We start from the raw sequence: 24,554 nt of genomic DNA on the forward strand, positions 1-24,554 counted from the left end.
TTACAGCCTCTACCCATTACCCAGTTCTGAAACTGCTTCCATATTTTTAGAGATTTTTTTACAGCAACACATCATTTCTTGGTCACAATTCCTGCCTCACTTCAGATTACTATAATAAATTATCATAGACTAAGTTGCTTATAAACAACAGACATTTCTCACAGTTCTGGAGCCTGGACGTCCACAAACATGGTCAGGTTCTAATGAAAGTCCTCTTCTGGAACAGCCTGCTGACTTATCCTTATACTCTCACATTATGAAAAGCAGGAGCTTTCTGGTCTCTTCTTTATAAAGGCACTAATCTCATTTGTGAGGGTTCTACCTTTGTGACCTCATTATATCTCAAAGGCTCCACTTCCTAATAACGTCACATTCATACTAAATTTCAACATATTAGCCGGGCCCAGTGGTGCATGCCTGTAATACCAGCACTCGGGAGGCTGAGGCAGGAGGATTGTTTTGAGTTCAAGGCCAGCCTGAACTACATAGCGAGACTGTCTAAAACAATAATAAATCAGTAATACATAATAAAAATTTTAAAATTTCAACATATGAACTTGGAGAGACACAAACACTCAGTTCATATCAGGCTGCAAAGTTCCTTCTTACTGTTTAATAAGGAGAAATGCTCCTTTAATTTCTAGAAAGACACCTTTAATTTCCCATTTCCCTCTACCATCTCTGTTTCTCCTGTGATTAATAATGCCTCAATTTTTGTTTTAAATTGGATAGAGTATCTGATATGAAGATGAAGTAAATCATTAAAAGGTATGATAAAATCTATACCCAGAAACTGGTGTTTCTGATGTCAGAATATGACGTAGTGTTACAGTGATGTCATAAACACCCAGAACAGACTGAACCACATAAGTTGCTCACTTACCTGAGCAGAAGGCACATTTGGACGAGGCCTTGGACATGACTCTGTTCATTTGTGTCCTACTTTTGTCAATTTGGGCAACAAATTGTTTAAATATAAGCACAAGTAATGGATCTTCTACTGCACGTGGGTACCTGACCTTAAAATTTACAAATTATGATCTATTATATTACTTATTCAAATAGTTAATTTAAAAGGCTATCTCTGTTAAATAAATCTGCTGTTGCTTTGATGTTACTAGTAGTAATAGAATTTCTAGCATAACAGCTGATATTTTTACTTCTGTGTGACACACTTTAGCTAAATATAAGCCTAGAGATAGTAGGCTACTAGTCTCCCTTTACTTCCCTTTCCTCACCCAATGCCCCATCCAAACTAGATAATACAATGTAAATGAATCTGACACAGGACTCACCAAACAGTAGGGTTTTGTTTTCTGTTCTGAGACAAAGGATCTTACTGTTGCCCAGGCTGGTCTCACGTTGCTGAGCTCAAAGGACCCTCCCATCTCAGCCTTCTGAGTATCTGAGACTACAGATACACACGATCACACTTGACTGAACAGTAAGTTTTAACAAGGGTTAGTTCTTGTCCTAGTCCCTTTCCTGTCACACACAATAGGTAAATCCACTCACATGTGCACAACCTACACACACTACAAAACTGAGGTACTGTGGTGAACAAAACATGATGCAGGGGTAACTCAGGTAAGTTTATGGATTAGCCAGAGATGCCGCTCAGCTTTGAATTCTAGACTGTGACTAGTGATATGCATAGAGAAAAAAATTACAGTGGAAATTTAAGGCTTGAAAAATCATTAATGGCCAGGTGTGGTGGTGCACGCCTGTTATCCCAACACTCAGGAGGCTGAGGCAGAAGGATCACTGAGAGTTTGAGGCCAGCCTGGACTACATAGTGAGACCCTGTCTCAAAATTTAAATTAAAAAAATTAATGAAGAGATTTTTTGACCTTCACAGCACACCACTCTCAAAGTGGATGAAAACGTGGTTACCTAATATTCTCTGATCTCTTTGTAGGAGTTAGGCCTCTTAACTCCACGAAGGAAGAAAAAGTAGAAAATTGTAGGAAGCCTTTACTCAAAGTCCTGCATGGTCTTATGATGACAGCATTTTTTGCTATCCATTTCTGCCTTATCCATTATAATTGCATGATTAAACCCATCGAACAAAAACCGTAAGTATTGATTGATTTACTGATTGATTGAGTAGCTGTAGATTAAATCCAGGGCCTCATGCATGCTAGGCAAGTGCTTTACCACTAAACTACAGCCCCAGACTAGTTTTATAACTTTAAATTAAGAATGCAAGCCAGGCATGTCAGCGCCTTGCTATAATCCCAGCACTCTGAGAGGCTGAAGCAGGAAGATTGCAAGTTTCAGCCCAGCCTGGACAACTAAGGAATTCAGTGAGACTCTGTCTTTAAATAAAAAAGAGCTGGGAAGGTAGTTTAGTATGGCCTTGAGTTCAATCCCCACTACCATAAAAAAGGAAAAAAATAAAAATAATTATTGCATGGTTTCTCTTATATGAGAAACCTGAAATATAAATAAAGAGCAAAATAAAAGATGGATAAGAGTAAATAGAGAGATAGATCTTTTGCAAAAAGAAAAGGAACCAAGAAATGGAGGGAGTGGGGGAGATGGATAGAAGAATTAGATGTTATGTGCATGTACCAACTCTCCACAAGGAATGTAGCCATTGTGTACTACAGACATGTACTAACAAAAGAGAAAGAGAGAGTGCAAAGTATGTGTATGCATATACATACGGTGCAGGTTTCATTATTGTTCAGGTTATTTAATGTTGACCTTAGACTTGTAAAGAGCTATCAACCTCTTGTGGGTGGATACTTTCATTTAAATTGTGTATATTCTTAAATATTTTCAAATGCACTATCAATTTTAGTCAAAGCTCTCCTACTCAAGGTTCAACTGAACCCAAGGTTATCACCTCCATTATGAATTCAGTTTAGGAAGAGAGAGCATGAGTACCTGAATAAAATGAAGAGGGAGAGAGACAGGGGGTGGGGCTCCTTTCCAAAGGCAATAAAACATTTTGGGTAATCTGTCATTTCAAGATTGAATAGCATGAAAAAATTATCTATTGCTGTTACTCTTATGACCTCAGTCTCTACCTTCCATATGAACAGATGGGGGAGGGGGGGCTGATATACTGATTATCTAAAAATTTCCCAATCCAAGGACTGGTGACTAAAATATAGTTCTAGTGTTCTATTCATTTAGTTTGAGAGGATTTAATATAAACATGCACAGATAGATAACTTGATGTTATAAATATGATAGGAAAATAATGACCTTGGTCTAAGGAGGTTGTTTTCTTGTAATATGTCATCAGTTTGTGACATTTTAAATAAAAGTTTAATTTTTGAAACAAGAAAGTGCCTTTCCCTCTGTCTCTCTCTCTCTCTCTCTCTCTCTTTCTCTCAACAGTAGCTGTGAAACAACTTAGTGTAATTCCAAACATAGACCACAAAGTTATCTAATATGGTTGAAATAGTAAAATATTCCTAAGGAAAAAACATTCAACAAGCATTCTTATCTGTAATCTGAGTTATAGCTTTCACCACATTCCAATTCTTATTGTGTTCAGTTTTTGTCGAGAGAGAAAAAGAAAAAAAAACACCAAAAATCTAAGCTACCATAGTATCCTACGTTTTCTGATGATAGTAATAGAATTTTGTTGTTGTTTTAAATTGTTGCTCTTCAAATTTTCTACTTTTCAGGGTCAAAAAGGAAGGTGTAGAAGCCAAATTATGCTGGCCAGCTATACTACCACTCAGCAAATCCAAGACAAAAGATTTGTGCCGTCCAGAAAAACAAACCTTGCTGCCTAATGTAGATGATTTATCTAGGCCTGCAAATCCAGAAATGTCACCCATACCACCCAATGCAGAAAAGTTAGTCAGACAATCAAGTTCCAAAAAGTCATCCAAGCCAAGCCTCATAGACTTACTCAAATCATTTTACTTGGAAGAGTTACATAGGATATACCTTCAAAAGACACACAAGAAGACACATAAGCTAGCTGCACAAGTCAGTTCACCCTCTTCAGCCAAGCCAGCCAAGGTACCTTCGCAGGCTAGTCTACAGTCTCTAGGAAGGCCAGCTGAGTCACCTTATCCTGAAAATCAAATCTTGGTCAATAATATTTCTGAGGAAAAAGATGATGATATTCAGGTGGCTGGGTACCTTCCTGTTTCAAATGAAATGATGTCTTTTGCCAGGTCCTTTCATAAGGTAGATTCCCAGGACCATGAATACTTTGCTATTGTGAGTGACAATTATAAGGTTGATGACAGTGATGAAGACAGTGATACAGAGATAACCATTATTTGTAACATCATGAGCAATGATTTACTCCCTAAAGGCACCCCAAATAACTAAGGGCTCAGTAAAAATAAAAATAAAATCCAACTATAAAGGAGTAAATTTATACCAACTATTTTATCCTTGCCATCACCGAAAACTAATAGAAAATCTAATTCTGATAACTATCAAGATTGGACCTATGCATCTTTGAGGCAATTTATGTTTAAAATCTCCATTAAATGCCTGATACCACAAATTATTCCTCTGTTTATCATTGTATTTTAGAGGTACAAAGCTTTCTGATATATCTTATATACGGCCATTTGAATGGGAAACTTAAACATACATGCACACACAAACCTAGAAAGGAATTGTACCATCCATACCCTGGATTCTTCCTTTCCTTGGGTTAGCTCTAATATGAAGCCCTGACCCAATGGCGTTTGTTTGTTTGTTTTGGTTTTTGCAGTGCTGGAGATTTAAGGATTGAACCAGGGCCTCATGCATGCTAGGCAAGTGCTCTACCACTCAGCTACATCTTCAGCTGAGTATTTATTTTTCTTTATCTGTAGTACTAGAGATTGAACCCAAGGCCTTGTACATCCTAAGCAAATGTTCCTTCACTGTACCACACCTCCAGCTCCTGAAGATTATTTTTGAATTTGTGTTTGTGTGTGATTCTGGGGATCAAACCCAGGGCCTTGCACATGCTAGGCAAGCATTCTGCCACGGAGCTACACCTCAGCCCTACATTTTAATGTTTATGTGGAATCCTCACAGTTTAAGATTATCTCTTTTTCTGTAGTGCCTACTGCTTGATGGACATATGCCTATGCTATGGTGTTTATGTTGCTTTTCTTGTTGCTGAGACAAAATACCCGACACCCAAAGTTAAAGGAAGAAAGGTTTATTGAGCACACAGTTTGTAGAGGTTTCAGTCCATAATTGGCTGGCTCCAAGGCAGGGTGGCACATGGCAGAGGGGCAACAGTTAAAGTAGAAGTAGAAGACAGCAAAAGCAACAAGAGGCCTTAACAGCGTCTTTCTGCCCCTTTTATCTTATCCAGACTACCGGGATTAGGGTGGTGCCAAACCAATCAGTGGATTGGACTGATTTAGTAATCACACGCCCTTAATCCCAGCATCACACACTCTAGATTCAGCCACCTCTGAAAAAGCCACCTATGACTGCATGAGCCTTTGGGGGAATATCTAGACCCAAACTCAAACATCTAGACCCAAACCATAAGATATGACCTGAATATTTGTGTTCCTCCAAACTTCATGTAGTTAAAATGGAAGCTCCTATGATAGCATTAGGTGGAACCCTTGGGAGGTAATTAGATCATGGGGGTGGAGCTCTCATGAATGGCATTAGTGCCCATTCTGCCATGGGAAACTCAGCAAAAGGACTCCATCTATGAACCATAGAGCTGATCCTCACCAGACACTGAATCTGATGGTACTTTGGTCTTGGACTTTCTGGAATCTAGAATTGTGAAAAATAAATTTCTGTTGTTTACATGCCATTCACTTTATGGTATTTAACTATGCAGTCCAAATAGATAAATACACCCTACGTGCTTGGTTCTGGCTGAGCTGGAGAAATTTCTAACAACACTGCTTCCAGAGACTGCCATCTAAAGTGAGGTTCCAGCCAGCAACACCCACATATGGAGCTCCATGTTATTAGTCTAAGTTCTCTAATCTGTGATACTCTCAACAAGGCTTCTCATTATTTTTGTTACCATTCAAACTTGTTAAAAAAAAGTTTGCTCTTCTGTGCATTCTCCAAAGGTCCCAGGTGGGACCTCTCATTTACCTATTTTTCCTACATCATACTTATCAACAGGGATAGGAGGCCAGAGGAGAAGCTTGAAGTTATACAGTCTAACTTCTTCATTGATAAAATGTTATATTTGCTACTGCTAAGAGTGTAGTTGAGAAAAACAGGCAACGTCCTGTACTCTCAGCCTATATTCTAGTAGAGTTCAGGTTGTCTCATATAACATCTGACTGGTATAAGTGAAATGCCAGTAGCTAGCATGGATTGAGTGTGTCAGGCACTGTACTAGTCCCTTTATATCTCACAAGCCCTGAGGTTGCCCTCAAGTTTGCCAATTCACAAAAAGGACACACAAGACTCATTAGCAGGTTAAACTGATGACTAAAGTTTATTAGAACAAAATTATATAGATCAAGAACATCAGAAAAAAGATACTGCAGATTGGTGGAATCAAAAGACCTCAAGCATAGTCTTTTGACTATTTCCCCATCTGTGGCCACACAGGACATGCTTTCTCTTTAGCAGAAAACTATGTAGACAGATACATAAGGTCTCTGCTCACAGAAAGCGGTTCAAATCTCTGAATCTGAGGCTTTTATTGAGAGCCATGTAGAGACATCATGCTACATGACCAACCAAGGCAACTAAAATTTAGGACCCCAATAATGAAATCAGATACACAAATTGTATGTTGATGTATGTGCAAAGCTATCCTGAAAAGCTGATAAGGCCTGACCCATTACTCCAGGTGCACAAAACATAATCATCAACCATTAACATAAGAATACTTTAAGGGTCACATTTCCAGGTGTTGGCCAAAGTTCAGTCATGGTTCCAGTTCCCTTGAAGATATGTAACGTCTCAACGGCCAGACCTACTGAATAAACACTTTCCTCCACCTTCACATATTTTACTTAAACTTCAATTGTTCCCCATTATATGGGAGATTATATGAGTAAACTGAGGCTGTGGGGCATACAGCAAGATCACATCTAGTAATTGAATGAACTGAAGTTAGAATTTATGGTTGGCTCATTCTCGTCTTTTATTATGATGTTCTCCCTTCTCACTGCCAGCTACTAGAGTGTTGATTCTTTACAGATCACTGAATTCATTGGTGTAAGCACAATTCGTGCTTGACCTTAAATCGGTCTGAACCATTCTCCTAGCCTGCCACAGGCAGATAAAGATGTCTTGTGAAGTGGCCATTCACATCTAGTTTCCCCATGGCCTCTGTCTCTGCATAGGTAGCTCCTCCAGGTCTGCATCCATGAGGTCATCATAAAATTTACAGATGGTACAATATAGCTGCTTATGCAGAAGTTTTAAGGGATGGTATATGCATTTCTTTTTAAATGTGAGAGCTGTTGGACTTGATTTCCTACTGGTATTACTTCTTTTAAAAAGACAAACTATAAAGGAATAAATTACAGATTATTCTGGATTAGAAAGACATAGTCGTTTTGTTTTGTTTTGTGCTAGAGATGGAACCCAGGGCCATGCTACACAAGCACTCCACCACTGAACTGCACTACATCTCCAGTACTTTTTATTTATTTTGAGGGTCTCACTAAGTTACCTAAGCTGGCCTTGAAGTTGCAATCCTCCTGTCTCAGCCTCTTGAGTAACTGGGATCATAGATATGTGCCACCATGCCCAGCCAACCCTAGTCTTCTTAAAATTCACAAAAAGAAGCTAAAGTTTTTATCAAGTTTTTAAACTGTTCATCATGAAATAGTTCAAATGTATACAAAAGTAGAGCAAATAGTATAATGAACCTCCATATAAGCACTATTCAGATGCAACAATTATCTCTACGTGATTAATCATGTTTCATTTATACTCCTAGTCATTCTGTCTCCCATTTATATCTCTAAACAGTAACTTTTGAAAATGCTTAACTAATACCATTGCACCTACAAACTGATGATAATTCCTTATAAAACAATTATCTAGTCTGTGTTCAAATTCCTCTTCTGTCTCCTAAAGTTATTATATTTGTTTTGTTTAAATTATTTTTGTTTATATTACTTCAATCAATTAAAGAATCTAAGACTAAACTTTTAAAAATCAAAACTGCAATTTTATTGCATAGTATGACCTCACATTTAGGATGATTTTGGAACTAATCTGACCTACCCTGGAAAACAGCAAAAGTTGAATTGTGTAGTTTTCAGTTTAAATTCAACAGATATCTTGGTAGGCAAAGCCAAATAATCTAAGCTCTATAGTCTTTCCCATTTCAAAACTAGAGACATGTAATACTTTAAAAGCTGTGAATATTAACATCTAATAAAAATGACTAATTGCTAGTGACTACCAACGATAATGACATCTTAAGAACAAGTTATCTGCATGAGTATGTAAGTTCCTTTTGAAACTACACTTAATTATAGAGTAGGTGTCTACAGAATATTTGGAGCTCATTCAATATGCAAAACTCTAAGTGCGTTAATGGGGGCACACCCATAACACCAGTATTAGAGTATGTAAGAAAAATATGTGTACCATAAATCAGAAAAGAATTGTAGAAAGGAAGGAGAGAGAGAGAGAGAGAGAGAGAGAGAGAGAGAGAGAGAGAGAGAGAGAGAGAGAGACAGAGACAGAGACAGAGACAGAGAGGGAGGGAGCGAGGGGAGGAGGAAGGAAGGAAAGAAGGATTTAACACCAAAAACTTACCTAGGCTAATAATTTTTTAAAATAACCATATCACTCCATTTGAACATCTTTAGAACATCTTGGAAATGTCTTAAGTAAGAGAGTATTGGGTTCCTCTTTCCTGGCCTTCTTGCAGAATTGTGTTATTTATCTCTTAGGATGTTTTACTACCTTGTCTCTCACTCTCCAGTTTTTAAGCCTGTTCAGTAAGAGCCAGGGCCATTAGCTGTCGGCCACTGCTCCCCTACGTTACCCTGCACAAGATGGCACTGTGAAGCCAGTTTCTAGTCCTCTCCTCTTTCTTTTGAATCTATCTTCTGTACACTCATCTACAAAACTCATCCTCAGTTCCTAGTGATGGTACTAAAACAGATCATATTTCGCCCCTTTCATTCAGTAAAATCCTTTCTAAAAATCCATCTCTCTTTAAAAAGTGCTGAAAGATCAGATTTCAAATCTGTCTCCTCTAATATTCTTTCACATGAAACTATGTAAGGGTGGAGCTGAAAGAATGCTTCCATTTTCCTGGGTGGAGAGTGGCTTTAAAAAGCTGAAAGAATCCCTTAGCAAGAAGACCACTCCACCGAAGGCAGGGGGAGCAAGCAGCGCCACTGTGCTTAGGGTAACAGATCTTGAAGTGCCGCCAGAAGTGATACGCCAGGTGTGGGATGGTGATGGTAGTGTCAAGCAGAGATGTTCTAAATGTCTTCAGTTTCATCGGCTCCCACAGTTCTACAGTTCCTGCCACACTGCAGGCAACCCTTAAGAATTAGAAACCATAAAGTCAGGGAAAAAAGAGCTAGCTCTGTAGGGCTACAGCCAAATTCTCCTTAATTTTGACCCACACACATCCCACAATTATTCCTGTGCTGCTTTAACCTTAGAAAACAAGGGTTAAGCCTGATTAATTAGTTTTGCAGCTATTTACATAACGCATAGAACAAGTAATCTTTTAAATAAATAAGAGCTAATTATAACTTATATTTAAGAACTTTCAGAGTTTTACTAGTTTACAATGACCACTTTTGTACTACTTTTGTGTAAAGCAAAGTAACACATTGAAAAGACTGCCAAAGATGAGGAAACAAATCGTTTTTAATCCATCACATATAAGTAATATACTTAAAGAGTAAATGATAGAAATAATATAGCCATTTTCTCTGGACAATAGAAATTTGGTGATAATAAAAATTATGGAGATATATAAACTATTTTCACATATTGTAGTGCAATAACCAGAACGTAGGTAATTGGAAAGAGGAAAATAAGAAATGGGGACATATGGTAATACATGGTTGTAACATTTAGCCCTGGAAATACTGCAAGTTGACTGTATCTATCATAAATGAACTTTCTCTGCCATTTTGCAAAAGAAAATCAATGTCAAATTGCTTGGCTACAAACTGGGACACAAGAATGTTATTAAGCCTCTTGCTTTTAATTTCCACATGTTCATCTAAATGCTACAGGGCTGCTCAAAATAGGATTAATGACATATATTATAAATTATTACAATAAGGATAGTCAACTTTTGGGCTATTTCCAAGTTTTAGCTATTACAAACTATGCTGCTATGAACATGGGTGCACACATATCACTGTGGTAACAGACCAAATGCCCATCAACTGGACACTGGATCAAGAAAATGTATTTTTTTAATAAAATGGAGTACTACTCAGCCATCAAAAATGAGAAATTAGAGACATTTATTGCTAAATGGATGCACATTGAGGTGATACGCTTAAGTGAAATAAACAGAACACACATGTGTAAATACCGAATAGTTTCTCTAGTGTGAGAAACTGAAAGGTTAAATAAGGACTAAAAGGTATAATAGATATTATGAAATAGGAAGAAAAGGGGCAAAGGGGAGGGGGAAGTGGGAGGGGTAGGGGAACGGAGAGAGGGGAATGGAATTAATATGAGAAAATGAAAAAATGGAAACAAAGTCTTTGTAAATAGGGAGGGATGGAGGGGTTGAAGGGAGGGTAGGGGAAGGGGGAAAAATAAGAAGTGAGAGAGTATGTAAAGGTGCAAATTTCCAATGATGAATGTCATTATATTGTACACCTTAAATGTACCAATAAAAGGAAGAAAAAAGATAGTCAACTTTTGAAAATGATATTTGTTTGAAAAATAAATATGTCACTGTTGTGTAAACAAGTGTTTTATAATCTTAGTTTTGCTGAAGAGGCAAAGATGACTAACTGTAATTGTCAAAATTGAAGTTTCTATGTCAATCTCTTGTGGTTATTATAAGAGACAACAAGAATATATTACATAAGCACTTAAACATTAAAGGCTGGGTGTGGGGGCTCTTACAGGACTATATGCTAGTTAGCAGACTAGCGGATTGTCAGCAAACCAGCCTGGAGGACTGAACTCTAATTCAAGCCACTTTTCTTTTTTCGTCACTGTTACCATGAACTAAACAATAAAAGTCTAAACTGGAGATTTATGGTTCTCTGGAGCTTTAAACCACTTTTATGTTTCAACCTGTCTCCCAAAGAACACCTTTCCTGGTCATTAACAAGACACTGAGTGCTAGACCAGAGGGGGAAAAATATATTTTTTTGTGATCTTGACATCCCACGGGTTCTAGCTATATCTCAGGTTTTGTTATATAGTTTCTTTTTCTAAAGCTCATCTTTTGTTGTACACCTCTGTTGTGCCACAGGTAGTATGAATCAAATTTTATTCAATCAGACAAAGCCCAGAAGGTCTATCACACAAACATCTACATTGAAAACATTTGTAAAAAGTAGTCAAATACAAGGAGAAACAAACCCAGGAGATCCTGTAATGGGTGTTTTAACAAGGAGCTAGATCTTTTTGCAAAGGAAAAGGGAACCGAGAGATGGAGGAAGGGAGGAGAGAGGGGAGAGAAAGGGGAAGTAAAAAAGAAGTGAGATGTGCTGTGCACATGTACCAACTCCCTGCTATGAATGTAATCACGGTGTACAGCAAATATGTATTAATAAAAATAGAAATCTAAAAAGTGAAATAATACGTTAATGTTATGGGTTAAATTGTGTCTCCCCCAATTCGTCTATTGAAACTCTAACCTCCTCCAGAGTGTGACCTTATTTCAGAGTAGTATCACTCATGATGTAATTAGTTAAAATGAGGCTATTCTGGAGTGGGATGGGCCTCTAATCCAATATTACTAGTGTCATTATAAAAATGGGATAGTTGGACATGAACACCCATACAGAGAGAATGCCAGGTGAGTATTGGAGTTATGTTCCCATGAGCCTCTAGGAGAAAGGCCCAAAACATAACCTTCCTTAGCACCTTCAGAGGGAGCATGGCCTTTCTGACACCCTTGCTATCCAACTTTCAGCCTCCATAAATATGAGACAATTAATATGTGGATGAGCCATCTAGTTTGTAGAATTTCATTATGGTAAACCTTGGAAAATTAATACACTTGGTGAAGTTTGTTATCATCTTAAAATAGCTAAGATCAAACAACAGAAAAATAAGAGGGAAATACTAGGAAGTAGGGATTTTCCTTTCACACTCCATCCCTTGTAATAACACCTCCCCACCCACAAGAAAAGGAGCAACTAACTTGACTGTACAGAGTTTACTATGCACTGGATCACACTTCACTAGTGGATAAAGTCACTGTCTTGAAGAATGATACGTGTTTGCTATGCTTTCTGTATAATCTGTGACTGGGTATATGAGGCAGCCCTGGGGTCCTCTCTTGTTGTTTTGTTTTGTTTTGCTTTGCTTTGCTTTGTTGTTTTTTGGAGACAGGGTCCTGCTACATATTTCAGGCTGCCCTTGAACTCACTATTTAGTCCAGGACAGCCCCAGACTCGTGGCGATGCTCCTGTTTCAGTCTCCCAAGTGCTGGGATTACAGGCATGTGTCACCATGCCCAGCCACCCTGGGTTCCACTTGCACTTTTCTGGCTGACTAAGCAGACTACAGTCTGTTTTAAATCCCTAATCACCTCTTTGTCTGTCTCTCTGCAAACACACATGAATGTGTAGCTTGCTCTGAATATTTTAATTTGAGGGTAAAGTCAGAGACTCTGAAGTGTCAAGTCTAAGTGGCATCCACGGTTTACCTCTTGAAAGCAGCTGTGTGTTGGCTTGTTGGGTCTCAGCTAGCCATTTATGAATAAATCAGTCCTTTTTCATTTGGTTATTGAAGAGGGATGAGTGGTTCTGAAAACCCTAAATAAATCCTACCCCAAAACCGCAAGCCCTAGCCAATGCTACTTCAACTACTTTTGAAGGAACTCTGTCAAGAAAATAATTTTTTAAATTGTGGCACTGGTTATATACCCATGATGCTCCAAACCTTCTACGGGGTGATGTACATGGATGGGATTACCATAGGCCCAACTCTGATGTCAAACAGCTTCTATTCTGTGGAAGAGAGAACCCATGTGGAAAAAAAAACTCAACAGAAAGAAGAAAAAGAAAACTCACATTTTCACAAACAGAGCCAATAATAGTAAAACATGCAGTATTCTAAACTCAGACTATTGCCATGGCCATATTGAATCAGAGACATTTTAGTTTTGGATTTTCATTCACACTCTAAAGGTAACTGCTATTGAATTTCAAGAAAAAATTGTCACTGTACCAACTCAAGGGGTGAGTTCAAGACAGGACTCAGGAATAGGTTTGCCAGGTTTAATAAATAAAAATACAAGATGTGTCAGGTAAACTTGATTGTCAATTTGCCTGGGTTAAGAGATCCCTAGAGATGCACAAACCTCATCAGGGGGTAAACCCATTGATGTATCCATAGCTGAATGGGCTATTAGAGGTGACCTCTGTTGGAGGAAGTGGGTCATGGGGGAATAACCTTGGGGACTGTATCTGGTCCCTGTCCCTTCCTCTTTGGCTCTTCCTCTGCTCTCTGCTTCCCAGATGCGATGGCCATGAAGTGAGCAACTTTCTTCTGCCAGGCCCTTCTACCATGATGTTTCTGCCTTGGAGCTAGCTGCCCATGGACTCAAACCTCTGAAACTGTGAGGCCCAAACAAATCTCTCCTTCTTTAAGCTGTGGGTGTTAGGGAATTTGTCCCAGGAACAGGAAGTTGACCACTAAACAGGCTATCCAGCTAATTTTGGATTTCAAATAAACAATAGATAATTTTTGGTATACATGTCAAAAATATTCATATATTATCTAAAGTTCAAATTTTCTTGGGCCTCCCGCATTTTATCTGGCAACCCTAAACAAGGAAGACAAACAGGAGAAAATACGTGAGCAGATCAGAAAGGCAACTTAACTTCTTTAGGTTTACCTTGGTATGTTCCTAGGTCTGGGAGAGACAGTACTTCTCACAACTTGACTCCATTCCACTAATCAGAGTTGAATGAATCAAAAAATAGACACGTGGTGCCCTAGAAGTCTATTAGGTGGCCATCAGATTTGGTTTCTTGAATTTTCAATAAGAGATACAAAGACTCTAGAGAGAGAACTGGAGAACTATGTAGATGTTGAAGTAAATTATATTGGGGCTGGAACAGTATGTTAAATAGAATGTAGAAGACAATAGTCAAAGCAAAGAGGAAACAGAACCACAGAAAAGAGAAACTATGTTGCTATAATGGTTAATTTTATATGTCAACTTTACTGGGCTAAAGGATGCCCAGATAATTTGAAAAACAATTTCTGGGCATATCTGTGAGGATGTTTCTGGAGAAGATTAACATTTGAATGAGTAGACTGAGTAAAGTAGATCCACCCTTACCAAGGTAGCGGGCCATCATCCAATCTGTTGAGAGCCGGAATAGAACCAAAAAAAAGCATAGAAAGGCAAATTCTTCAAGAGAGCTGGCCTCAGATAGAGCTCTTGCTCACCAACTGATTCTCAGGCCTGTGGCCTTGGAACAAGAAATACCCCTTCTATGTCCCTGATTCTCAGGCCTTCAGACTTAGATTGAATTGCACTACTGGCTTCCCAGGTTCTCCAGCTTGCCTATGGCAGGTGACATATTAGGGGTCTTCTCAGTCTCCAATGATTGCATGAACCAATTTTCATAATCAGTCTCCCCCGCCCCCCATCTCCCTCCCTCCCTCCCTCTCCTATTGATTCTGTTTCTCTGGAGAATTGTAACTTATACAGAAAACTTAGAGCAAGAGAAAGTTATTTCAGGCCCTGCTTGCCAATTCCATTTTCAATCACTTAGCATGCAGAAGGCCCTAGATTCAATCTCCAGAACAGCAAAATAGAATTCAAACTGGGTATAATCACAGCACTTGGGGGCCTGAAACAGGAGGATTGCCAGTTTAATGCCAGCCTGAACTACATACAAGACCTTGTCTGAAGAGGAGGAAGAGGAAGAGGAGGAGGAGGAGGAGAAGGAGCAGGAGCAGAAGCAGAAGCAGAAGAAGCAGCAGCAGAAGCAGAAGACGAGCAAGAAGAAGAAGAAGAAGAAGAAGAAGAAGAAGAAGAAGAAGAAGAAGAAGAAGAAGAAGAAAGAGTAGCTTCACATCCTTCTATTAAATATAAAATTGCTGTTATCTGGGATTCTGTACTTATTACAAATATGTACACCATCTGAAAGCACCATCTCTAAAATGCATGAATGAGGCCAGTTAACAAGACTCCTGTACTTTAGGGAACACCCAGTTTCTTGTTGGCTAAGAAATAATTCAGGGAAGCATCCTGAAAGAGATAAGGAAACTAATGCCCAGTACTTAAAGAGAAAAGAGGAAACTGACACAATTTGGCCCATAAAATCCATCCTACCTCTTATGATTGTTCTCTTTTCTTTTTTTTTTTGGTACCGGGGATTGAACTCGGGTCCTTACGCTTGCGGGGCAGGTGGCAGAACCACTGAGCTAAATCCCCGGCCCTGTGATTGTTCTTTTCATTTCAACTAATTTTACTTGGATAACGATGTTGAGCTAGGGAGAGGCTGGGTCTGCTAGAGATTCACAGTGATTAGGGTGGCTTAATCTTCCCACAGATGCCTCAGGGTCATTGGAAACATGCCTCCCCTATGATAAATTGCAACTGTCATTAATGATAGGAGATTTCTCAGCAGAAAAGAAGTGATAGTTACCTGAGAAATAGCCTAATTATTAATTATGACTTACAGCTGACCAGGGGTTGCGACATTACCAATCATAGCCTTAGTAGTGTTCTGCAGGAGAGAAGCTAATTAACTTCTTGTGAAGAATGACAAAAGCATTGTCTTTGAAGTCCAATATTCTAGCTGGTTGCCTGGGTGATTCTGGGCAATTTATATGTATATATTATACACATAATAAAGAAATCAGCTTTTCTCTGAATTTTAATGAAATGTACCATGTAAATACTTTATATGATGGGTTTAGTCTTTCTTTTCGTGTTGAATGTTCTCTCCTCAGACCAGGATTGAGAAAGATTTGCATAAACCACTGATTATGGTAGTATGGTGTAGAGAGGGTAGAGGAGGGAAGAAGAATTGAATATTGAAAGGTAGGCCAATTGAGACCAAGAGAAACCTTGCCCTTCCCACAACTGTCAATCAGGAGATACTGGGCAGACTAGTTAGCAGTCACTCACAGGTATGATGTGAGAGGGAGTAGTAAATGTACCCCAAAAGTCCACTTGTTGATACTTAAAATCCCATCACCATAGACTCATTACTTTGGTTCACCATTGCTCCTTCTCTGCAGCTCTTTATAAATATCTAAACATTTTTAGAATTCCTGAAATTCTTGGCTTGAAGAGGTTTATGGGATCTCATCCCCTCATTCATAAGGGGAGGATTTCAGAAGATCCCTGTTATGGTTTAGATCTAAAATGTCCCCCCAAAGCATTGTGTTAACAGGTGGGGTTTGGGGAAGCTGATTGATAGGGGGAGGGGTAGATACACTCATCGTGGATTAATCCATTGAGAAGTTCATAGCTTACTGTGTTATTCAGAGGTGGAGCCTGTTTGGAAGAGCCAGGTCACAGGGGGCATAACCTGAAAGGTGTGTTTTGCCCTGGCTCCTCCGTTCTCTCCCTCAGCTTCTTGGCTGCCATGATGTCAGTAGCTTTCCTTTGCCAAGGCCTTTCACTATTACCATTTCTGCCTTGGGCCCACCTAACTATGGATTGAACCCATTGAAACTGTGAGCCAAAACAAAACAAACCTCTCCTCCTTTATGCTGTAAATAATTAGTCCCAGAGACAAGAAAGCTCCCTAATACAATCCCTGAGGCCATGAGGCAAGGGCTAAAAAAAGCCAGTGCTGAAATGGCAGGTAGGAGTTCAAGAGGGTCAAAAAGACAGCTATTAGGATGGCTGCTGTGTTCACTTTGATTTCCTGTTTTACCAGGAGCTCTCTTTTTGTGAAGAATTTGGTTCCCTGAAGGATTCTAATGGAGACAAAATGCCTGACTAGGTGAAGATCACAAACTGAGTGTTACCTGATCTGCCTGGCTATAGTTTGGTGTGCATAACAGTATTCCATCACCTTATAGAATGTGTACATGGAGGATGGGGTCTGGATGGGCTCTGAAAGCACAAATTAGTTTGATGAGCAGATGGTCCAGACTCCTTTCATATTGCTTCCTCTTGCCTCCTGCTGTACTGCTGCCCCTGCCTCAGTCCATACCTCATGATGAGTTACCTCTGACAAAATGTATGAGGATTAATAAAAGGAATATATAGGGCCTGGGATTTAGCTCAGTGGTTCCGGCGCTGGCCTGCCAAGCACAAGGTCCTGAGTTCAATCCCTGGTATCAAAAAAAAAAAAAAAAAGAAGGGAATATATGAACATGGTACACACATAATTTTATACCGCTAAGCTGGCACTATCTGAAAGTGAATGACCATGTGGCACTACAACCATATCATGGAATGTCCCTAAAAGACAATGAAGGAGGGAAATCTTCCCTGTGGATAGAGCTTTTTTTTTTTTTGGTAACAGGAATCGAAAAATAGAACTTTGAATAACATATCTGGTTGCCTATCATACCCAAGAGAGATGGCCTGAGGGACAGAGCTACTCTCATTCACAGAAAATAGCCACTGAGTTGGCCAGGGATTTAGCACAAGTTTCTCAAAGCAATCTAAATATTGCTAGTTGGAAAGTTGAAATTATATCTGTTTTATAGTGGCATGTAAAATCCTAAAATTTCAGTCAAAAGCAATTTAATATGTGATTTCATGCTCTCATTTTCACATGGTGAAAATAAGGCCCCATGGGTATTACCTGTCCAAGGAGAACCTCTAGATAATACAATTGACATCTCCTGGATGCAGTTTAGGGATCTCTCCTTAATAGCAAATAGACATTCACTCCTTTGTTAACATTTCCTGAGCTTCAACAATGTGCCATGCTCTTCCCTGGGAAATAGAAACACAGATAAATAAGAAATACAAGTTTACATAAATTTTTGCCTAGTTCTTGCCCTCAAGAAGCTCTTGTGTTTGTTCTGTGTTCTGTGTATGTTGCTGTAATTTTTGTGAATGTTTGGGTATTTGTGCGTTTTGTCCCATGACAAGAGATAGAGCCAAAACAGCAAACACTTTTGCAAGTAGGGCAGACTAAAGACTTGCTGAAGAGTGCCAAATGGAATTACAAATGCTAGAAGCTGAGCCAGTAAGAACTATATGACTTAAAAATAAAACAGACACCAACAGAGATATTAATTAATTCAAGGTTGGATCTGATTGTTAAGGGGAATTTGCATCTCCATCACTGCTGGGAAGAGAGCCATTTTTAATGGATTTTGATGGCATCCTGCCATCCTGCAAGATTTAGTACCTAAATCTTGGCCTGGATGAGATGAAATTTGAATTAATTGATTAGGAAGACTGGAGGATAGTGCAATTTGCTGTTATTTTAAAACAGTAAAAGGTGGTTGAAATAGGACTGTGGCGTATCCAAAAGGTTTGTCATTTTTCAGGTCTACATCTCAAGCTCTATTGTTTGATTCCTTAGGAAATACCATCCTCTTTCTCAATTGCCTGGTCTCACAAAAACTATGTTTTGCTCAAAAGATAGAGACCACTCTTTCCCATGCATCCTCTTCACCTAAATCACGTGATTCATTAACTCTCTTGTCTTCAGGAAGGATGGTCCCTTCTTCCTTGTCAAACATCAGCTATCCATTCTGCAGTTCATTTCCTTCTACCTCATTTCACGCTCAGCTTCCTAAATTACCTTTTTGCTAAAATCTTTACCTTCTACTTTCTACAGAATTCTTTCCTCTCTGCTTTTAAACATGTCTATGTGTCACTTAGTTTGCAGAAGTTGCTTAATCCTGATGGCCCTCATAGCCATTATAGAACTTTTTTCCCTTCTTCCATTATCAAACTTTGCAAATGAATGGTTTATACCTATAAACTCCTGCAATCTGGCTTCCAGCCCAACTACCATTGAAATTGCATTCTTAAAGCTCATGCAGGATTTCTGAAGCATTAAATGAAATAGCTATTCTCAATTCTTATTTTCTGTGATCAGGAGTAGATTTAAAGCAACTTATACCAAGTTCTAATACCACATTTTTCATGCATACTGGATATTTTTATTTGAACATCCTATCATTATTTCAACATAGTTAAAACCAAACTCATAGTTTTCTTCAGTGATGTTCCCCTGAATGATTTTCCTATGTATGATGGATGCTAAACTCTAGGAGAGTAGGGGCTATATGTCTCATGTCTATCTCCACCACACTATTTGGTAGCCAATATTCAATAAATATTTGTTGAAACAAATAAATGAATGAACATTGTTCTCCCACTAAGTAAGCCTTAATTCCTTGGAGTCATTTTGGGTTCACCTCCTTTATCCTACAAAGTAAATCAGTGATCAAATCTTGTCAATGATGCCTTCAAAATGAAGGGGTTAAGTCTATGGATTTGGAGTCCAATGGTCTGTTTTTACTCTTTACTTTCTAGCTGGGATTTTAGGCAAGTTCTGTAACCTATCAATTTCTTTGTCTATAAAAGGGGGGATATTAACTGTACTTATCAAGTTAATGAGTATAAATGAGATCCTGTGTGTAAAGGGTGTAGCATAGTCCAAACATATAGCAAGTGCTCAACAAATGATAACTGTTAACATTTCTTTTACTACTCCCCAGCGTGGACTCAGTTCCCCTCGGGAGAAGTCTATTTACTACTTCATGTCTTTGCTGTTTCTCTTGGCTAGAATCCTCCCTTCCTTTCTGTTCATTCAAAATGGTATTCAGTTTTAAAAATTAACTTTTACTTTTCAGAGTAATGCATATTCATAGTAAAAAGTTAAATAGATTTAAAAGATTTATAAATAAAAGAGCAGATGCTGACTGCATCTCTCCCAACTTCTGATCTGTACTACTGGAGGAACTACTTTGAATAATTTTAGCTGTTCTAGTATTTACTCCCGTAGTTCTACATAATGTACTTATGTCAATATTTCTTGGTCTTTCAATTTGTAGATAGTATTTACTGACTTTTTATTATGGAAGATAAAGATTTGGAACCCTTACAACATAGTCCTCTCCAACTTGTTCTCCTTTCATCCTTCAAAAGAGTTTTAATTTAGTACATTGGTACAGCAATGCCTTCTTCTTTTTGGGGGTGCGCGAGATGAAACCCAGGGCCTAGAGCATGCTAAGTGTACAGTCTCCCATTGAGCTACATCCTGAACCTGAACCCCAAGGCAGTCTTTTAATTGCTTTGACTGTGTGCATGTCTATCACTGTGGAGCCAGGTAGTGTTTCATCATGATTTATTTACTATTTTAAGCAACGTTCTCTTTTTTCTTTCGTTAGTTTGCTTTATTTTCTATGTGTCTAACACTAATTCTTCATAAATTTCCCCATAGAACTGTAAAACCTTTTTGAATACTATTCTCCGCATGGCCAAACACATGAGGGTAATGTATCAGTTGTTTTCTTCTTGCTTCTCTAGAGCGTCTCTCCTGGATCCTTTATCTTCCCATCCCCCTCTGCTCACAGTCATTCATTATCATCCAGATACTTAATTCCCTTTTCTCTTTTATATTTATCCCTGTTTTCTGGATCCCACGTCTTCCTTTTTCTTGGTTTATTCTTTTACTTGGTGGAATGTGTATTACAGTAGCTTGCAGAAAGTGCAGGCTAAAATTGTATCACTGGGGATGGAGGTGTGGCTCAGTGGTAGAAAGCTTGCGTAGCATGTGTGAGACCTTGGGTTCAATCCCCAATTCGGTAAAAAAAAAAAAAATCATTTACTACTCTTCCACATGAACCCACTGTTCCTCCAGCAAGGTCTATTTACTACTTACAATTTTCTGGAATGTTTTTACTGCCACATTTTTGCCATTTCTCTCAGTTAAAATGTTCTCCTATTTCCTGTTAGCGTGCCCAAATGCTTATTTATATTCTCAAATCATTTTTATAAAAATCATGCATGCACATAGTTAAAACGTTAAGCAGTTACAAGTCTTATAGAGAAAAAAAGTTCCTTACCCCTTTCTTCCCTTCTCTCAAATGGTGTTTCTAGAGACAAGTACTTTTCACTATTTTAGCTGTTTCTTCTGCTATTTATCTCCTTCTTTCTTTCTTTCTTTTTTTTTTTTTTTTTGGTACCAGGGATCGAACTTGGGACCTTGCGCTTGCGTGGCAGGCGCCAGAACCACTGAGCTAAATCCCCAGCCCTATCTCCTTATTTCTAAATAAAATAATTATAGTGATATATCTTGATTGAATGACTTGTTATGAGAGCTACAGAATTTTGCCTTTTTTGTGTCATGTAGTTTCTAACCTCTTCTCTGTCTATCCTCCCAGTATATTTTGGCAGGGTGTAGAATTTTGAAGTAAAGATAATTTCTTCAGAATCTTGAAAGCTAGTCTACATTTCAGTAAACCCATTGTGGTTCTTAATGATCACCTCTTCCCATCTACTGTGGTTAAAAATATTTTTTTTTTGTCATACCGGGGACAGAATTCAGGACCTCCTGAAAGTTAGGCAAGAACCACATTCCCAGTCCAAGCCCATGTGGTTAATGGTGAGTTTTAGAACCTTGCCTGCCTTTGATACAATTACTAGAATATGTCTACTTCCCATTTTTGTAAAGCAAAACAATATTAGAACATCCTCAGTCTCCTTGGACTTGTGCCATTCTCTATGATTATTAACCTCATCTGTCAGTACCCTGGGATGTAATTAATATAGGCTCTTTGTAGCACAATAACAGGGAGCCCTGATCTCATCTAAGGAAGTGACATTTAAGCTAAGATCTGAAGGATGAATAGCAAAGATTGGGGTAAGCATCCCAGCAGAGATGGCTGCCTGTGTAAAAGCTGTCAGGAGGGGAGGAGCTCGGCACTCAAGGGATGAAAGGAGTGGAGGAGCCTGGTGGGTGAGGGGGATGCTTGCCCACTGGAGGCTAGTCAGGAAGACAAGGGTTAGAGAACTCAGGACCTTGTAGGTGATGTTAAGGCAGATTTGGGCCTTTCATAGGAGTAGAGGGAAGCTCTTGGAAAGTTGTAAACAGGGGAGTGATTTCATCCATCTTCCCAAACCCTAAGTTAGATAGAAATTAACAGACAGTCAAAGAGGGACTGGGCCTTCAAAGTAGGGCCCTTAAAATGAGGCACATCAAAATTGTGTCTGGAGCCAGATGTGGTGGTGCATGCCTGTAATCCCAGCACTCGGGAGGCTGAGGCAGGAGAATCACCGTGAGTTGGAGGCCAGCCTGGGCTACTACGTAGTGAGTTCAAGTCCAGCCTGGGCTACATAGCGAGACCTTGTCCCCCCAAAAATGTGTCTGGAGACAAACTGGAAGAGACCCAGACCTGCGAACCTCCTTAGAGATAGATAGCCCCTGAAAGTGTACGGTAATCAGCACCGCCTCATCCAATGAGTCTAGATAAGGTGTCAGATGCATAGGTAGGATGGCCAGAAACCCTGACCTATACTCCTATCCTTTCCCCAAAATGCCTTTGGCTTTTCTATATTAGAATTATGGATAAGCTGAAGTTAGTGATGCCCACCATATACCCTCACTATGTGACTCATTTCCCTATTGGATCTGTAGTGGCTAAGCTATACTATACTTGTAATCCCATGGGTTGACTGTAGTTTGACCCATAGTTACTCAAGTTGTGATTTTGTGTATAGATTACCCCTGGACAAAGAGCCTAGGAGGCAACCCACTTTCAGGCCCCTGCCTGTGTTTTAGGGGCTTTCTCTCAATAAATGTTTCCTACTCTTAACCTCCTTGTCCTTCTATCCATTCTTTGGTTACTGAGAGACACGAATTCAGCACATGTGACATCTAACAGGTTGAGAGTCACTTTTCTGTGACAGCTGCAATGTGGAAAATGAACTGGAGAGTGCCAATAGTTAAGATATGAGTAAAACTGATCTTAAATAAACGTCAAGGCCAGCCTTGAAATGGGTCAAGACATTTCACTTGGTCAAAAGGTAGCCTTAGGAGGTTCACTTGAAAGTGCGGCACAGTTAAATTTCTCCAACATGCTGATGATAGGCTGATTTGTTATATGTGGATATAAGAACTTCATTTTTTCTTTCTTCCCTTTTGCTTTTTTTACTATTAAATGGAAGAAGTGACTCCTTTTCCTCTCCATTCCCACTCTGCTGTATCATCAAATTGCTGAGCAACCCCAGAAGCAGTTTGTTCCTCTCTGTACCAACCATGGTCTGCATCCTGTGCCCCAGTGGCTGTTCTGCCCATTTAACATGGTGAGATTTCTGAGGGGTTGGAGTTGAAAGTGGGAAAGAACACAGTGCCTGTGTGTTGGGGGTGGGGGGCTGGCAACAGAGAAGGACTCCTGAGTGGCTTGCACAGAAATGGGGCAACAGAACCCAAAGGGTCGCAGAACTTCCTTCTCCCCCTGGGCAGCAAGCATTATCTCTAGTCAAATTGGTAATAAGGACAGACGACTACTTTCTGAACCCTGCCTGCCAGAGACAGGGCTTCCGCTCCAGTCAGCTGATACACTGGAAGACTTCACATTATATGCCATGAGTTTAGCCAGGAGGAAGTTGGTTTTTTTAGCTCTATTTATGGAGTTGGCCAAATGAAAATGCTGACTGATTTCTGCTTTTCATAGTCATGGGCAACAGCTTTCTACAACACCTGGGTTTTCTTTGGAAACTGTGAGGAGGCACCTGAAAAGAACAAAAATAATTTCTTCTTCTCTTAAAAAACCTCACAAGGGAGTGACTCTAAAGGATGTATGTGAGAGTAGCTCTAATTTCAGGTGGAGTTTGTGATATGGAAAAAAATCATCTTCGCATGAATTTCATGTTTTGCTGAGCATATTGTGATTTATATGGAATTGCCTTTTCATAGTCAAACAAATTAGTCTGGACCCATAAGTATAGGTGTTGTGCTGAAATAAATACGGTCCAAGAGATGGAATTGTAAAAAAAAAATGAAAATATGAGCAATAATTCTGCTATATTTTGAAGGATCTTAAAATCACTGCTTTGAAGTTGCAGCAACATGACAATGGGCAAGAGTGAGAGAATACTGCAAAACATTCTAGGTCTCTAATTTTTTTATGAGTTGACTTGTTGAATCTGTAAGCACAATTTTTTTCCATTTGTTTCACAAAACTGAATATGGAAAGATATTACTTACTAGTAAGCACCTGCATCCCCAAATGTCTAAATTAGTTTTCTATTGCTTACTTTATTGATAAGGATGTATTCTATCAATAAAGATTCTAGATTTATGCCTAGAACAAATGACAATAACTTGCTCACCCCCATCCTGACTTCCCGTATATTAGAATAGTGCTTGCCCTATAGTAGTTGTTCAGCAAATACTTAGCGAATGAAATTAAGGTAGCTGCTGTGTCCCAGACAAGTAAAGCCAGAAAATAAACTCTATTTGAAAACAAGTCCTTAAAATAGTAGAGAGCAAAACTTTCAATCCATTTTGTCCACAAAATATCCTAATATCTGTTTAATATAAACTTAA

At 39.0% G+C, this 24,554-nt stretch overlaps 1 protein-coding gene across 1 annotated transcript; it reads left to right on the plus strand.

Annotated features, from left to right (window-relative positions):
- The first annotated feature begins 882 nt into the window (after positions 1-882).
- Positions 883-4,478, plus strand: CUNHXorf66 (chromosome unknown CXorf66 homolog). Its single transcript, XM_021242542.2, has 3 exons — positions 883-1,006; positions 1,919-2,075; positions 3,645-4,478. Exons 1-3 carry the CDS (start codon positions 919-921, stop codon positions 4,303-4,305), a joined length of 906 nt encoding a protein of 301 aa, XP_021098201.1. The 5' UTR covers positions 883-918; the 3' UTR covers positions 4,306-4,478.
- Positions 4,479-24,554: the final 20,076 nt, after the last annotated feature.

This window comes from Heterocephalus glaber, unplaced genomic scaffold (genome assembly GCF_053883595.1).
Source record: "Heterocephalus glaber isolate CG9 unplaced genomic scaffold, H.glaber_assembly_v1.0 deba00001764, whole genome shotgun sequence".
NCBI lineage: Eukaryota > Metazoa > Chordata > Mammalia > Rodentia > Bathyergidae > Heterocephalus > Heterocephalus glaber.